General features: G+C 39.2%; 1 protein-coding gene across 1 annotated transcript in view; it reads left to right on the plus strand.

Moving 5' to 3' along the window:
• The first annotated feature begins 925 nt into the window (after positions 1-925).
• LOC122137338 (netrin receptor DCC-like) overlaps positions 926-15,021 on the plus strand; it is a 49,215-nt gene continuing 35,119 nt past the window's right edge. The window contains exon 1 of the mRNA XM_042723370.1: positions 926-1,443. Coding sequence (XP_042579304.1) covers positions 1,350-1,443 — 94 coding nt within the window. The 5' untranslated portion in view covers positions 926-1,349. The remainder of the gene's footprint in view (positions 1,444-15,021) is intronic.

Below are 15,021 nucleotides of genomic sequence, written 5' to 3' on the forward strand. Positions count from 1 at the left end.
ACTCAACATGGAAAAACATACCCACTCATACACACACACACATGGAAATCGTTAGGAAATCTTTAGTTGTTTACATTGTAGCGATTCCACTTTTCCCAGTGTGTGTGTGTGTGTGTGTGTGTGTGTGTGTGTCCATCTAGTCAATACATGAGTGTGTGTGTGTGTGGCCGGGGATCTCTGGAAACACACCGGTATAATTGGGTGCACATGGGAGACACTGAGATCCAGCTAGTCAATACATGAGAGGAACTCAATAAATAAACTAGTGTAGTGATCCAGAGTCAGCAGTAAACATACACACGCTTACTTTACCACGGTATATTACCACAGTATATGACTGACGCGTGGATGCAAAATACCAACTGTTCTTGGCTATGGGAACAAACAGTGCATAACGCTGTATCTGCTGTATCTCTATTTACAATTAATGTACCTTTTTTTTTTTTTTTTTTGAAATTATACATATTCAGATTTAATTAAAAACAGATTCTGACCTTAAATCAGTTGATAGACCCAAATAAACAGAACATTCTCTTAATGATAGACAGACGGACGGACGGATAGATAGATAGATAGATAGATAGATAGATAGATAGATAGATAGATAGATAGATAGATAGATAGATAGATAGTTGTTGTATTGCTTTCATTATTAAAGCATCCACAGAAAGCAACAAACCATTAACCTCTGTCTACTCTATTATAGAGAAGGACACCAGTCGATCTGATTCACTTCTGTCTGTATTGTTTTTATTATGTAAGCATTTTCTGAAAGCAATAAAGCATTTGATGCTGTTGAATGTTGTAGAGAGCACCGTGAGTCAAACTCTTCCAGTGCCTGAATACAGCTGTTCTTTAACGCATCGTTTCACGTGGTGCTTTTCATAAAATAAAGTAACAGGAACCCAATCCTTTTTTTCTTCCTTTTTTCTCTCTTCAGCTGAGGCCATCATGAAACCTGGTGAGATGTGGAGGTAAAACCGCAATCGATTCGTGCCATTGTTCCGCGCACACACGCGCTCGGTGTGAGTCTCTATTGTGCGCGGCGCGCAGATGGCAGATGCATCCGGTTCCAAGCGGACTCTGTGCCGGGTTTTCGTTCCTCCCTCTTCAGATCAATGAAGTCGCGTCGTCAAACTCATCGCGCACACAGAGCGAGTGGCGCGGCGCGTCAGTCAGTCAGAGGAACCGCCGCGTGCGTCACGACCGGGATCGAGGATGGAGAATCGCGCTGTTTAACGGCTCGGTAACGCTCGCGCTGATCGTTTCCATTCAAGGGAGCGCCGGATCCTCAATCGCGCGGATTGATTGATTGATTAATAGCGGATTTTGCAGTGATTTTGACCATCATGGGCTGCGTCACTGGAGATATTCACCGGAGCAGCAGACTTTACGCACTCCTCATCGGGCTGCATGTTCTCACCGGTGTCTCCAAATCGCAAGGTGAGTCGTTCTTTACTCTTTGCTCACGCTCAAGGGCTGGTTTTACGCACTTTATGGATGGATGGATAAGTTGGATTTCCTCGCAGGAGCCCGGCTGAACGCGAGCGCGCTGCGGAACGCTTGCTTACTGGTTACTGGTTGGCCACAGCTGGTTTTAAGTTGGATTTTCCTCAGTGTCTCGTTGTGTAAATGTGAATGTGCTGCTGCAGCTTGATGGAGAGACTCAAACACACACACACACGCACGCACGCACGCACGCAGTATTCACTCTATCGGAGCATCTTGTTGCGTTTCTGTCATCGCTGTAGTATGTCGTAAAGTTCTATTTCATGACGTCAGGTGGTATTTTCATCGGTGAACTCGTCATTATTATGATGCCATGATGCTGTTTGTGTAGCTGTCAGCAGGTGATACTGGTGCGGTTATTGATCCGTGACGCGCGTCCTGATCGATGCGTCACTGCTGCGGGACGCGCGGTGTAGGATTGTGTTTGTTGTATGTAGCTCGTATATTCTGCTGTGAAGCTGCATTAGGTGTAAAGCAGAGCAGAGGGAATGTTCTGGATGCGTTCTGGAGGGTTCAGCACGAACCCCTGCGCCTCTCCATTGAGCTGCTGTATTTACTGGTGACGCCAGCAGAGGAGCAGTGTTTCACCACGGTACTCCACAGCCGTGCACCACGAGCTCGTTGTTTGCTGCCATTCATGTAAAGATTTGCATATGTATAGTAGGATAAACAGCTAGATTTATTTACATTTACTCATTCAGCATTTGACGCGCATCTATCCGACGCTTTTATTCGCAGCATCAGGTGCCAGCAACACGAGATCTAATGCAAAGCTCCAGAGTGTTCAGAGCAATAAAGCCTCGAATAGAGATTAAAAGAAGGATGCATTGCTTGAAAGTTGAATCACAAATCTTGTTTTCTGTCAGATTCGTTAGTTCATTTGATTATCTGATTTGATCTCCAATGGCATAGTGCTTTATGGACTATTTTTAGATTTAGCCTAATAGATGTTAGAGGTTCTTCGTGGAGAATCAATACCAATAAAGAAGCTTCATTTTGTACTGGAAAAGGTTCTTCAGATTATTAAAACTAAGAAAAAAAAAGGTTCTTTAAGAAATGCACTGAACGGTTATTTCGGGAACCAAAAATGGTTCACCACTGTAAAAAAACAAACAAACAAAAAAAAAAAACAGCCTGAGTCTGGTTCCTCAGAATAATCATGTGTTTCACCATCATGGAAAACATGCAAACTTTGGATCATTTCAAAAACTTATGCATTTATGCTGATCTAGAAATCCAGCTCATCTCACAGCGGACTGGAGAGAATCTCACACCTGCTGTTTTCTTGTAAATTCACCATTGCGTTTTTACACTGATTGTTAATTTTCTGCAAACATCTCAATTGGAAACAGATGTGTCTGTGTCTCTGTCAGGCGCTCAGCAGGTGCTGAAGTCAAGTTCGCCATATGGATCTGAATGAATGTCGTACAGCAAACGGGTGGCATATCCCGCACTTTAAATTTGAATCAAACCCCTCTGGAAGAGAGAAATATCTGTTGTGTCCTCTGGAAAATCATTGAGTGTCTTAATGAACCATCAGGTGTTTCTCCACATCATCAGTGTTTGTGTAGAATGGTTTTGTACTAGATTTCCAGTCTTGACTTTTAATGTCCCATGAAGCAATGCACAGGTGCTCTTCTGGTCTTCTCCTGAGTCTGAAGCTCCAGGTGTGTGTTCATCGATGAAGCATCGCTCCGCGTTTGTCAGAGGAATCATTCTTAATGCATCAGACACATTCTCTCCTCATCGGCTCGGTTCTGCAGCAGGTGTCTGCACGCTCTCGCTGCTTTAGCTCAGTCCCTTTAACTCTCTTTGTTTCCAATTCCATGCTTTTGTTTGTGGATCGATCTGTGTTCAGGTATTACACGGCGCTGAGCTACTTCTGAAGTCTGGACTCGATAGTTTGTGAATTTCTCTTCAATCAGGTGAAGCAGGCGACTGGAATCACAAACACGTCTCGGACCTGTCGGCCAGCGCTGGTTATTAAAGCAACAAGACAGTGAATTTATAACAGATAAGGGGCGTTGTTAGGCACAACGTGGAACAGAGTGCCCAAAACCCCATTAGCTGTTATAAATTCACCGTAAACCACAGCTTCACGGGGCTTATTGCTTTTTTATAAAACGGTTTGTTCCATATAAGTACAGTAGCAAGGTTTCACAAAATAAAACAGAGCAAACAAAATGTAATGATATTAATAAAAACATTATTCTTCCGCCAAAACAATGTAGTTCCTCAGAAACAGTTGTGGTTGCAACAAAGTGGTTGCCGAGCAACAAACAACAGAAACAAAGAGGGCGTGTGTTTATAGAGTAATTCACAACAGCTTCGAACGCGGCTCAACCAATCAGAATCAAGGACTGGAGCTATCCGTTTTATACTTGAGTGTTAATTCTGGCAGTGGTTATCTGAGCATTGGCGCTGGTGTCAGGGATGCTGTGTGAATGATGCACTTCTCATGTTCAAACGGTTTGTGTTTCACCACAGCCAGAAACTCAAGCGTACAGTTTGTGAAACGGGACGCGAACACACAGGATAATATCCACTAACAGAAACATGTTTCCAGCTGATCCTTCGAGCTCAGTCAGTCTTTGAATCATCTCTGAAACACTGTTTGATTAGAGACTCGTTTGAAGCTCAGCTGCAGAATCACATGCAGTAGATGACGGACAGCTGTCAATCATCCCATCACTGAGCACTGAAATTAATCTGACAGATAACTGAGAAGTTTATTTGCATTGTGAGACTTGATCTAATATGCTTAATAGCGTTCCAGAGTTGTTGGTTTCTCTCCATTCAGTGTTGACGGCTCGGTGAGACTCCGGCTTTAAGCACAAACGTAACCGCAGTATTGCAGTGTTTATCAGAGGTTTAAAGTCCTCGTGTCAGTCAGAGATGGCGTGCTGCACTTGTCATTTTCATAACTCATCTCAAGAGCTCTTGAGCTCAACAGCTAAATCATGCTGTGAATTAATAATTACACTTTTCCTCCTGTGATGCTGCATGACGGGAGACTCTTCGGCGCGGTCCAAATGCTTTTGTGCATCAATAATCTCCGTAAGTGCTCATTAATTCAGTAAGAGCGTCAGAAACGCACAGATGTGAGGGTTAAACGCTGCTCCAGGGTCAGTGATGCACCGCAGACCCTCACACGCTCTGGTTCTGTGTGTGCAGTCCTGGATTCTCTCGTGTGCTGATAGTGATTTAAACATGAGTGATGCTTGAGTTTGAGTGTGAATGCACTATTTTCACATTGCTCTGTGCTTCTGTAAACCTCTGTAGTCTTTTCCCCTGACGAAATATGTAACAGAATGAGTAGATTTCCAATGTTTCCAACCTTATATTTATAGAAAACATCAGATTAATGTAATTAGCGTTTACTCTCTCTGATTAGGTTGTGTTTTATGGTTCTGATCATGAATCTAGCTCTTTGTAAAACAGATATGTGTGAAGTATTGAAGTATGTTTAATGTGGAACATATACAGTCTCACACCAGCAAGAGTGTGTTTGTTTATGATCATGTTTGGACATGGATGTTCGATTAGAAATATAGCTAATTTAATGATATTAAGCCATTTTTAGGTTGATGCAGTAACAGAGGCATTGTTTTTCCAGTAAACGCTGATATCAGTCAAACACAAAACAAGATGTTTTAAGTGGTTTTTGTCCATGCAGTGTTGTTTAGTCCTCAGCATTATTTAAGACATCTTCGTCTTTGTCTCCACAGAAGAAGGTCCAGCAGTTTTGAGCAACACGAGGGACATCCTGGTCATTTGAGTGAGCGATTGAAACAGCCTTCAAACTGTGATTAGGAATCTCTCGAGGTGACTCTTGAGATTCGGATATTCTGTTGTAATACTCTTGAGCATGTGTGTGTGTGTTTCTCTGCTGTTTTGTGTCAGATGGAGTGTGTTTTGCTCGAGCGACTCGATGAATAACTCATCACATGTAAAGACGGGCGTCTCCGCTGTGATTAATGTTTGCCGGTGGTTAAAGAGCGTTTTGTCCTACTTTAAGTCGGCTGCTGGAGAAAATACATTTCTCTGAAAGCTGGAGGAAAAAGCCTTCTTAATTAAAGCCTTAATTAGTGAATTAATGTGATCTTACAGAGAGCGTCGGCCCTTTACACTCACACACACACATCAGTCCCCCATGAGCCTCAGATTCACTTTCATTTCATCTTTCTACTACAGCACACTTCTATTATTCCGGATGTTGTACTTTCATATCTCGATCTGTACATGTGCTGAACGAGACGTTTGCCTGTGTGTCTTTTTTTTTTTTATAGATGCTGAAACATACAGTTTGGATGTACTGATGCATTTAAAATGTAAAGTCGTGTGGATCCTAAAGATTTGAATTACGGTGCACTCATAAAACTGATTTTTTTTGTGATTTATGTCGTGTACTTAATGCTGATGATGGTTAGTATTGAGCCAGTAATGGATCAGATCATCATGTCTGTGTTTGTATGTCTTCAGCTGAACCGAGAGATTCTGTAAATCTCAGAGAGAAGCATCAACCTGTTTCCAAGCGTTTCTGTGTTTATTTGAGTTTCTGTGCATCGGTGTGAGTGTGACCAAAGCAGATCTGTGTCTGATTCACGTCTGCTCTGCTGCGTGAAGGACGGCCGATCTCAGAGCGGTTATTCACACATCAGACAAACAGATGGATGACTGCTTCCATACAAACACAGACGGGAATCCATAGCACACACACACACACACACACACACACACACACTGAACACTTGCTTCTTTCACTCGTTTTCTTTTAGATCATATTTAAGATGATGTGTGTTTTGTCAAGAAACACAAACCACCCGTCGTTCTCTGTCATGAAGTGAAAGTAGTAAATAAAAGAGCCGGAGCGTTTAATAATCATGACACGTGACTGTAATAATTATTAATTTAGTCCCATGCTGGAGTTTGATGATAAGTCTGTAAAGAAATGTATTTCCACACATCTGCACACTTCAATGCAAAGGAATGAATCTTCAGTCAAGAATAACCTACTTGCACATGCAACGAGTCTGTTTTCACAATAAAAACACATTCATGCTCAGCCACTGGAGTGTAAGATTGAAAGCAGCGAGGGTTTGCTTTATTTATCAAGAAGAGTATTAATAATCACACAAGTCCAGCTATTAATTAGTTTGGCATTGAAAAAGCATTGATATGAAAGACTCTTTGTAACTTAGAAAGGCACATTATGAACAAGAGAATGAGTTTATATTAATAGAGATGAATGAATGCGTTGGAAGGTCAGCGTTTTTCTCTAATTATGTTCCATATGGTTTACGAGAATGATCATAAATATGTGTCGACCTCTACAGCTCATTTGTCTGTATCCAGATGCTCTGTTGAATTTTAAGAAAACTCTGATTATAAATAAACTAAAATAAACATTAACGTGGTTATTTAATATATAAATCATGAATTAGCGAATATCAGTAATTAGATTGCTTTGGTTTTCTTTTGTTTTTGAAAAACATTCATAGAGTTTTCAACCATGATCATGATTGTTAATTCATTTATATTTGCAGCTTAGAAACAAGAAATTGAGTTTATATTAATAGAGATGAATGTTTGCTTCATGATGATAATAAATCAATAAAAGGCTGTTAGGAAGGTCACTGTTGTTCAATAATTATGTTCCTTTAGTTTATGAGAATCATAACACATTACATATACACGTAAACCTCTACAGCTCATTCTGCCATATTCAGATGCTCCATAGAATATTAAAAATGCCCTGTGGTGAAAATCAAGCTTTTAACGTTGTTTTTCTGATGTTTTCTAATATTCTTAAATACAAAGCATGTGCAAATTCATGAGTCAGCAGCATCGCTGAGCAGTTTGTACATGAGAGCAAACATATACGGCTGAATTAATCCAGCGTTGTTGTGTAGCGTTTATACTTCAGTCACCCGAGTGAAAGAAAGCAGCAGGTATTCTGAGCTGGAGGCGGGGCTCATTTGCATATTCATGAATCCACATATACTAAATGAGGTGTGGATGTAGTGTTACATTCAAGCCATTTCAGGGCATGAAAACAATATTTTCAAAACAAAAATGTCATTTTAATTATTAAAGATGAATGAATGAATGGGGGGACAGAAGGGGGACTTTCACCAAAAGCTATATATAAATACAAATAAAATAAATGCAAAAATTTACATTAACACATGGTTATTTCATGTATAAAGTTTTTTTTTCTTTTCTTTTTTTAGTAAATATAATGTGATATAAAGTGTAACTGTGGTATAAAATCACTTGTCTCTGTTATTGTGTTTGACTCTTGCTGATGTCAGATATCTTCTAAGTGTTTCTAGCGTTTATGTATTTTGTATTGTAACCAGCACACATGTATTCCTGCAGAGTAGTAATGTGTTTTGCAACACCCAGGTCACTGGTTCCACACAAATTCTCTGTAAATCAAACAAACCAAAATACCTCCCCAAACACAAAAAAGTAAACGTATATTATAAAGTTTCTGTATTGGAAACAATCCTAAATACCTCCCTTTCAGTGCTAAACTAATTAATGTTCATGATCATGGCTGTACTTGTGTGATTTCAAAACTCTATGATTAATGTAAAAATGTTGTTGCTTTCAATTTCACACTTCAGTGGTTATATGTAAATGTTTTTATTGTACACATAATGCATTTAATTTCAAACTGTGGATGTATTCAAAAGACACGAGTTAATTTCTTTGCAGTAAATGTATGCTTTCAATGCAATATAAGTTGCTTTGGATTAAAGCTTCTGTCAGATGTGAGAAGTTTGTGCATTCGCTGGGAATCAAACCCATGATGTTGGTGTTTGCAGCATGATTCAAACCTCAGAAGGATCTGAATCTTCCCTCAAATCACAGTCAGTGATTACAGCACAAGCTCTAGAGGAGCTGAGCTTGAACAGCAATGAATTCTAGCCTTGCTTTAAAAAACTGTTCTTTCTGGTTATGATTCAAGCGGATGAATAATAAACACTGAACGTTCCCCAGAGCTCTGGACTGGATTAAAAAAGCCAATGAAGAACATAAATCTCGCATTCAGATGGCCCTGCTGGATTTTAGATGCGAAACCAAATGTGTAGTGACAGTATTGTGTAGCGTAGGAATCCAGCGTTTATCGTATCCGTGACTCGACACACTCAGTGCTCATTCTACAACATAATCTGCTGCTATCTGATGACAGATTAAGATTCTGCATGAGCTGTATCACTCTGACCAGATCTGTGCGAGATGAGAGGATGAAAAACAAACCGCTGCTGAAATAAAAGACGAGCTGATGACATCTCGTCCTCAAAAGAGCCGCGTGTTCAAAGGGTCACTCTTCATTTCCATCACAATTGGACCCATCTGTCCACACTTGGCCCGCCATCAGCTGTTCTCAAGTGTGTGTGTGTGTGCTTTAATTGTCATGAGTGTGACTGACTGTGAAGTGGCTTTATGAGAGTGGTGTGTGTGTGTGTGTGTGTGTGTGTGTGTCGCTTCTGACCTGCTGCCGTGTGTGTTTCTCTCTGTGTTTCTCAAGGCTTTTGTTCATCTCATCTGCATTAATGGACGAATTCAGCCAAATAACATTTTGTCATTAAAATTTTCTCCTGCAGAGCTATCAGGCTTGCTCTGGTCATCGTGTTACTCACCCACCCACCAGCATTTAGCTTTTTTATGGAAATAAAAACTCCTTTTCGTTTAGTTGGATAACAGATGCTACAATTCAGCTTTGTGACATACTAAGTCAAAATTGCGACATAAAAAGTCATAATTATGAGATAAAATGTTGAACTATGACATACTAAATTGAAATTATGACATAAAAAGACAGTTGTGTGATGAAGTCAAAATTATAGCATAAACAGTCAAGGATGAGATAAAAAAGTATCATAAGACACACTAAATCAAAATTATGAAATAAAAAGGCAAGTATGAGATAAAAAGTCAGAACTGATTCATAAAGTCATAATTATGAGATAAAAGCCACAATTATGAATTACTAAGTCATAATTATGAGATAAAGTCAAAATATCAGTTATGAGATATTAAATTGAAATTATGACTTTAAAAGTTGAAATAATGATAAAGTCATAATTATGGTATAAAACATTTAAATTATGACAAAAAAATCAACTAGAGATTAAAGAATCTAAATTATGACAAAGTCATCATTTTGAGATAAATCAGAATTATGACAAAAAGTAAACTATGAGATATAAAGTCAAACATTATGACAGTTATGAGACTGAGAATTCAGAATTATCTCATAAATGTGACTTAGTTTCTCAATTTCAACTTTTTGTCATCATTTTGACTTTTATCTCATAGTTACGACTTAGTATGTCATAATTATGACATTTTAATTAATAATTAAAATGTTTCATCTCATAACTATGAATTACCAAAGCATGTGGCAGAAATAAGCTCCCATTCAAAAGCATCCTCTTTCAATGTTTAATACCAGTGAGTTTGTCTTTGTTTTATTGTCGTCTTGTTTTCGCTAAAGATCAAAGTAAGCACTCCAGATCCTGAGCATCTTTGATGAACATCTGATCTATGTACAGTATGTAATGGATAATATCGAAACTTCCATAAGCAGAATAATCCGTTCTTAAATCCCAGCGAGAAATTATCAGCAGGATATTCCGGTCTTCTATCCATCATGAAAGCGTTGAGCAGCAGTCTTGTCCTCTCGCTTCACTAATGTCACCGGCCTGATGAAGATACGATGAGGTGCAGCAGGTTAATTTTACCACAGCGAGAAATTAATACTGTCAAATTCAGGAATAACCGTCTCTCTTGCCGCCTGTTGAAAAGTTTAACATCAAGTGAAGAATCACTAAAGCAGGCAGAATGCTGGCTGGAATTGGAGTGAAATGCATGCAAAGTAATTTGTGGCCCACCTTCTCATGCAATTTTCAGCCCCGAAGTGATGCTTTGAGGCTGTTTATAATACAAGAACACGCCAGTGCTGTGGTTTCACAGTATTTATTAGCGTTCAGCTCACGCCAAAATGCTACAACTGTCGAGATGCAGTTTTTTTCTCCCAAACAGGCCGTTGAACCATCACCGTGAGGATGCACTGTGTGTCTTTGCTTCTACAAGGGCGTCTGGGCCCCATTTGCATTCAGCTGGTGATGTGTTGAATGTGAGTTACACTAATGGAGCGTCGCTGCGTCCTCCTCTTTAATCAGCGCTGCTGGAGAGCAGAGATCTCACTGGCCGTGCAACTACCAAAACCATGGTAAAAATGTAATATGGTTTTTAGGTATTTGTATGGAAAACAGTAGAATAAATACATTAAGTATAAATGCATAAACACCATAAAAGCTTAATCACAAAAACACTGTAATTATATTCCATTACTCCTCCTTCTATACATGTCTACATTAATAATACAACAAAATTCGACACAAATCCCCACCTTTCTGACACAATACCATGGTGCAGTTAATGCTACTACGGTAAATCTAATTGGCCTGAGTGCTCTGCAAACACAGAGAGCTGTGCTGGAGCTCGGCGGGCGTCTCTTTCGCTCTCGGCACGGGGTCATTACTGAGCCACGCTCGTGTCGCCACATAAAGAGGCCACACTGTGAGCGCTGATTCCCAGGAGCCCCTCTGTTTTAACACCGCGACAGAAGGACAAAGCCGGGCGGGTTACAGATGAAAGAGCAGCGAGCATATGGGCCGCGGTTAACGTTACGGCAGATGAAGCTTATTTTGCTGTCGGGATAGGATGGAGTGCTGAAGTAATTAACAGATGAATGCAGTATCTGATGAGGGCTCAAGTGTTTCACTCTCAGTCTAATGAAGTTATAAATCAATTCAGTTGTGTGTCCTTTCAGAAGCTTTCAGTCCAAAATACTTGTCTGTTCTGTTATTATACTAACTAAATCAAGCGTAAGTGTTAGTTCTGGCAGGTCACGTTATTCAAGCTCACATCAGCTGACTCTCTCTAGGAATACGACACCTATCTAAGCAGTCATATATAATTATTATCAGCAGTTCTCGCATTGCTCCCCTCCTCCATCCCCAGCTCCTCCTTTGTCAGTCAGGATTCAGCCTTCTGGTTCTCCTTTGAATCAGACGAATTCTAAAATGTGTACATTAAATTATTGAACTTTAACAATATCTGCAATACAGATATGTTGGTTCTGTTCCCCCTGGGGAGTTCTTGCCCAGAACAGAACCATAGTGCCAGTCCAAATTGTATGCTACTGTCAGTCATCTTTGATGATCTTGGTCCTGACAAAACTACAGATAATACAGTGCACAATGTATGCTCAAAAAACCTAAAGTAAACATTCAGAATCACTTTTTTTATATTGAAAATATACATTTTTTTTACAATTATATTCTAGTTTTTTTTTTTAACATTGCTAATAGTTTGTTGTATTGATATAATTGTGTATTGTGTTAAAAATAGTTTTTGCATTTATACTTTTTTTGCATTAATATACTAGATTTTGTTTTTTACATTGCTAATAGTTTTTTTTTTTGCAATTGTGTATTGCATTGAGAATAGTTTGAATTTTTTTGCATTTATACATTTTTTGCAATGGTAATTTTTTTTGCATTGAATTTTTTTTTCAATTGATTCATTTTTGCAGATATAGTTGTTTTTTTTAATTGATATGTTTTTGCATTGGTATAATTGTTATTTTTTTCTCATTGTGATTTTTTTTTTGCTTTGATATAATTGTAGTTTTGCATTGAAAATCATACAATAGTAAAATTGTTTTCTGCATTGAAAATATTTTTTTCAATTGATTCATTTTTGCAGATATAGTTGTTTTTTTCACTGATAGGTTTTTGCAGTGGTATAATTGTTCTTTTTTGCATTATGATTTTGTTTTTTGTTTTTTGCTTTGATATAATTGTATTTTTTGCATTGAAAATAGTTTTTCAATACATTTTGATAAGGTTTTCGTGTTCACAATAGTATTTTGCATTGATTATAACTCTGTTTTGCATTGATAATAGTTTCTTGTTTGTTTGTTTTTGTTTTTTGCATTGGTAAATTAGTTTTTGCACTGATATAACAGTTTTCACTGATATAATACCACAAGGGAGGCGTGCTGAAACCCTGCAAGACAGACAGACAGAGAGAGATGGATCAGGCGGGAACAGACATCTGCTCCCATCTTTTATTTCATGTGGCGATCCGTCCTCCTCCATTCACTGCGCCTCCTGCCATGCAATCTAATACAGAGGAGTCAGGTGGCATGGAGACGCTGGTCCCGTGCGTGTCGGGCCCCTGATGGAGTCTGGCCTTTAATAACTCATGCACATGGGGCCGCATGCTGATGGCAGCGCTGTGTGTTTGCTTTGGCTGCTGAGATGCACTCGACCGCAAACGGATGCAGGAGCTTCTCACAGCGTCTTCACCGACTCTCTCTCTCTCTCTCTCTCACACACACACACACACGCAGGATTTGGATGGATCTGGTCTTCAGCTCCGTCTCTCTGATGCCAGAACGACCATCTGCAGCGCGGTGAAACAAAGCGCGCACTACCCGCAGCCCACGTCTCTCCTGTGTTCCCTCCATTTACTGGGAATTGGAGGACAGAATAGAGTTTGTGGGAGGTTTGAGTAAAGCCTGAGCAGCGGGCAGCTTGAGCTGAAGGTCTGCAGGAGCCTGATGTGTTTGTTTAGGCTTATTGATATTTGGCTGCTGCTTCTCCTGCATTTAAAGTCTGTAGAATCACACAGCACAAAGTTAGGAAATTCACTGCAGTTCTAGGAGTCACATGACAAAGACTTTTTTTATTGTAAGACAGTTGTTATTGTAATAGAACGGCACGATTTGGGAAAATGATCTAATTGCTATTTTTCTGATAAAAATTACGACTGTGATTGTTAGTCGAGCTGCATAATGTGGCCCAAAATTTTGTGATTATGTCAATATGACTGTAAAATAATAATAATAATATTATTTGTATTATTATTTATTAAATACAAATATTAAACAAAATTGCTATTTTTTAAAAATTCACTGTAAAAAAATAAATTTAGGAGAAGTTGTAAATAAAAAAATAGACTATTAATAAAAAATATACTATATCAATAATTCAACATAAATTAAAAAAAAAAAAAATAATAATAATAATGATATATATATATATATATATATACACACACACACACACACACTCTTGTAATAAATACTTAAGTACAATTAAAATAACGATTATACAGTATATATATATATAGAGAGAGAGAGAGAGAGAGAGAGAGAGAGAGAGAGAGAGAGAGAGAGAGCTTAAAATTACAATAATAATATTAATGACTTCTTCATTTTGAAATGTCAAACCATCAATCTTTAATTTTGGCAGGATGTATATTAGCACATATGTTTGCACATGCACTTGTATGAGTTCACTGGTTTCCTGGCGCTGATGCTGCGGGTTCGATTCCCAGGGAATGCAGGAACTCAAACGTGCTTCACTTCATCTCCTCCAACCAGAGCGATCCTCGCTGTGGAACGCAGAATGATTGATTTGTGCATTTTCATCCAGGAAACCATTTACATGTAACGCATCGCTGAGTTTGATGGCCAGTCCTTCAGATCGTTTCTGACACGGAGAGCACAACCATCTCTTTTATTAAAACAAACCACAATCTGCTCTACTTGCTTTGAGACTCTTGAGGAAACAGCGGTCAAAAATACGAATACGCATGCTTATAAACAGATCAAATCAAATCTCAGGTTCATGTCTAGAGCACTTTATACAATACAGATTGTTGCAAAGCAGCTTTACTGTAATAAGCAGGAAAATTACAGCATCATTTCAGCTGTAAAGCAGCTCTATAGAAGATGACAGCGCCATCATTCAGTTCAAATCAACACTTATCAATGCTAAAATCATAGTTCTGCTCTCATTCGATTTATTTCTTTTAACTGTGCTTATCAATAACTGTCATTCAGTACAGTACCCGAATGAAACCACCCTGCTAGTCCAAAGCTCGTCTCGCTTTCAGATATGATTGTGTTTCATGTAAAGTAATCCTGAATGTGGAGCGTAACGTCATTCTGCAGGAATAATGACTCGCCTGCAGGAGGAGGAACGTGAATCCATCATCATCATCATCTTCATCATCACCCTGGTGAGTGTGTGAAGGAGCGAGGGCGGCTCTGGTTTGGGTTAATTCAGTGGCTTGTTGGAAACGCAGTCAGCTTTATTTGTCATCCGGTGCTGTCAGGCCGTTACGCTCGGAGCTCACTTCCAATTCTTCTGGCCTTTATTTCCCGCCGCTCTCAGAAAATTCATTTCAGAGTCTTTAACCTCAACAATACCTTAATGAATCAGGCCTGAGCCGGTGGGATTTATGGGTGGAATGGCCTCTCAAACACAGCGGCTTTAAGCCCTGGATATGAGCTTTGGGGTCACCGCTCCGTGATTCGGGATCAAGCCCATACGTTTTCCAAAGGCTAGGATGATAAATCCTGCTTTAAGAGAGCGCCGTTTCCAAACACAAAGCCCGGGATGAAGCACACGGATGTCG

This window comes from Cyprinus carpio, chromosome B5 (genome assembly GCF_018340385.1).
Source record: "Cyprinus carpio isolate SPL01 chromosome B5, ASM1834038v1, whole genome shotgun sequence".
Lineage (NCBI taxonomy): Eukaryota > Metazoa > Chordata > Actinopteri > Cypriniformes > Cyprinidae > Cyprinus > Cyprinus carpio.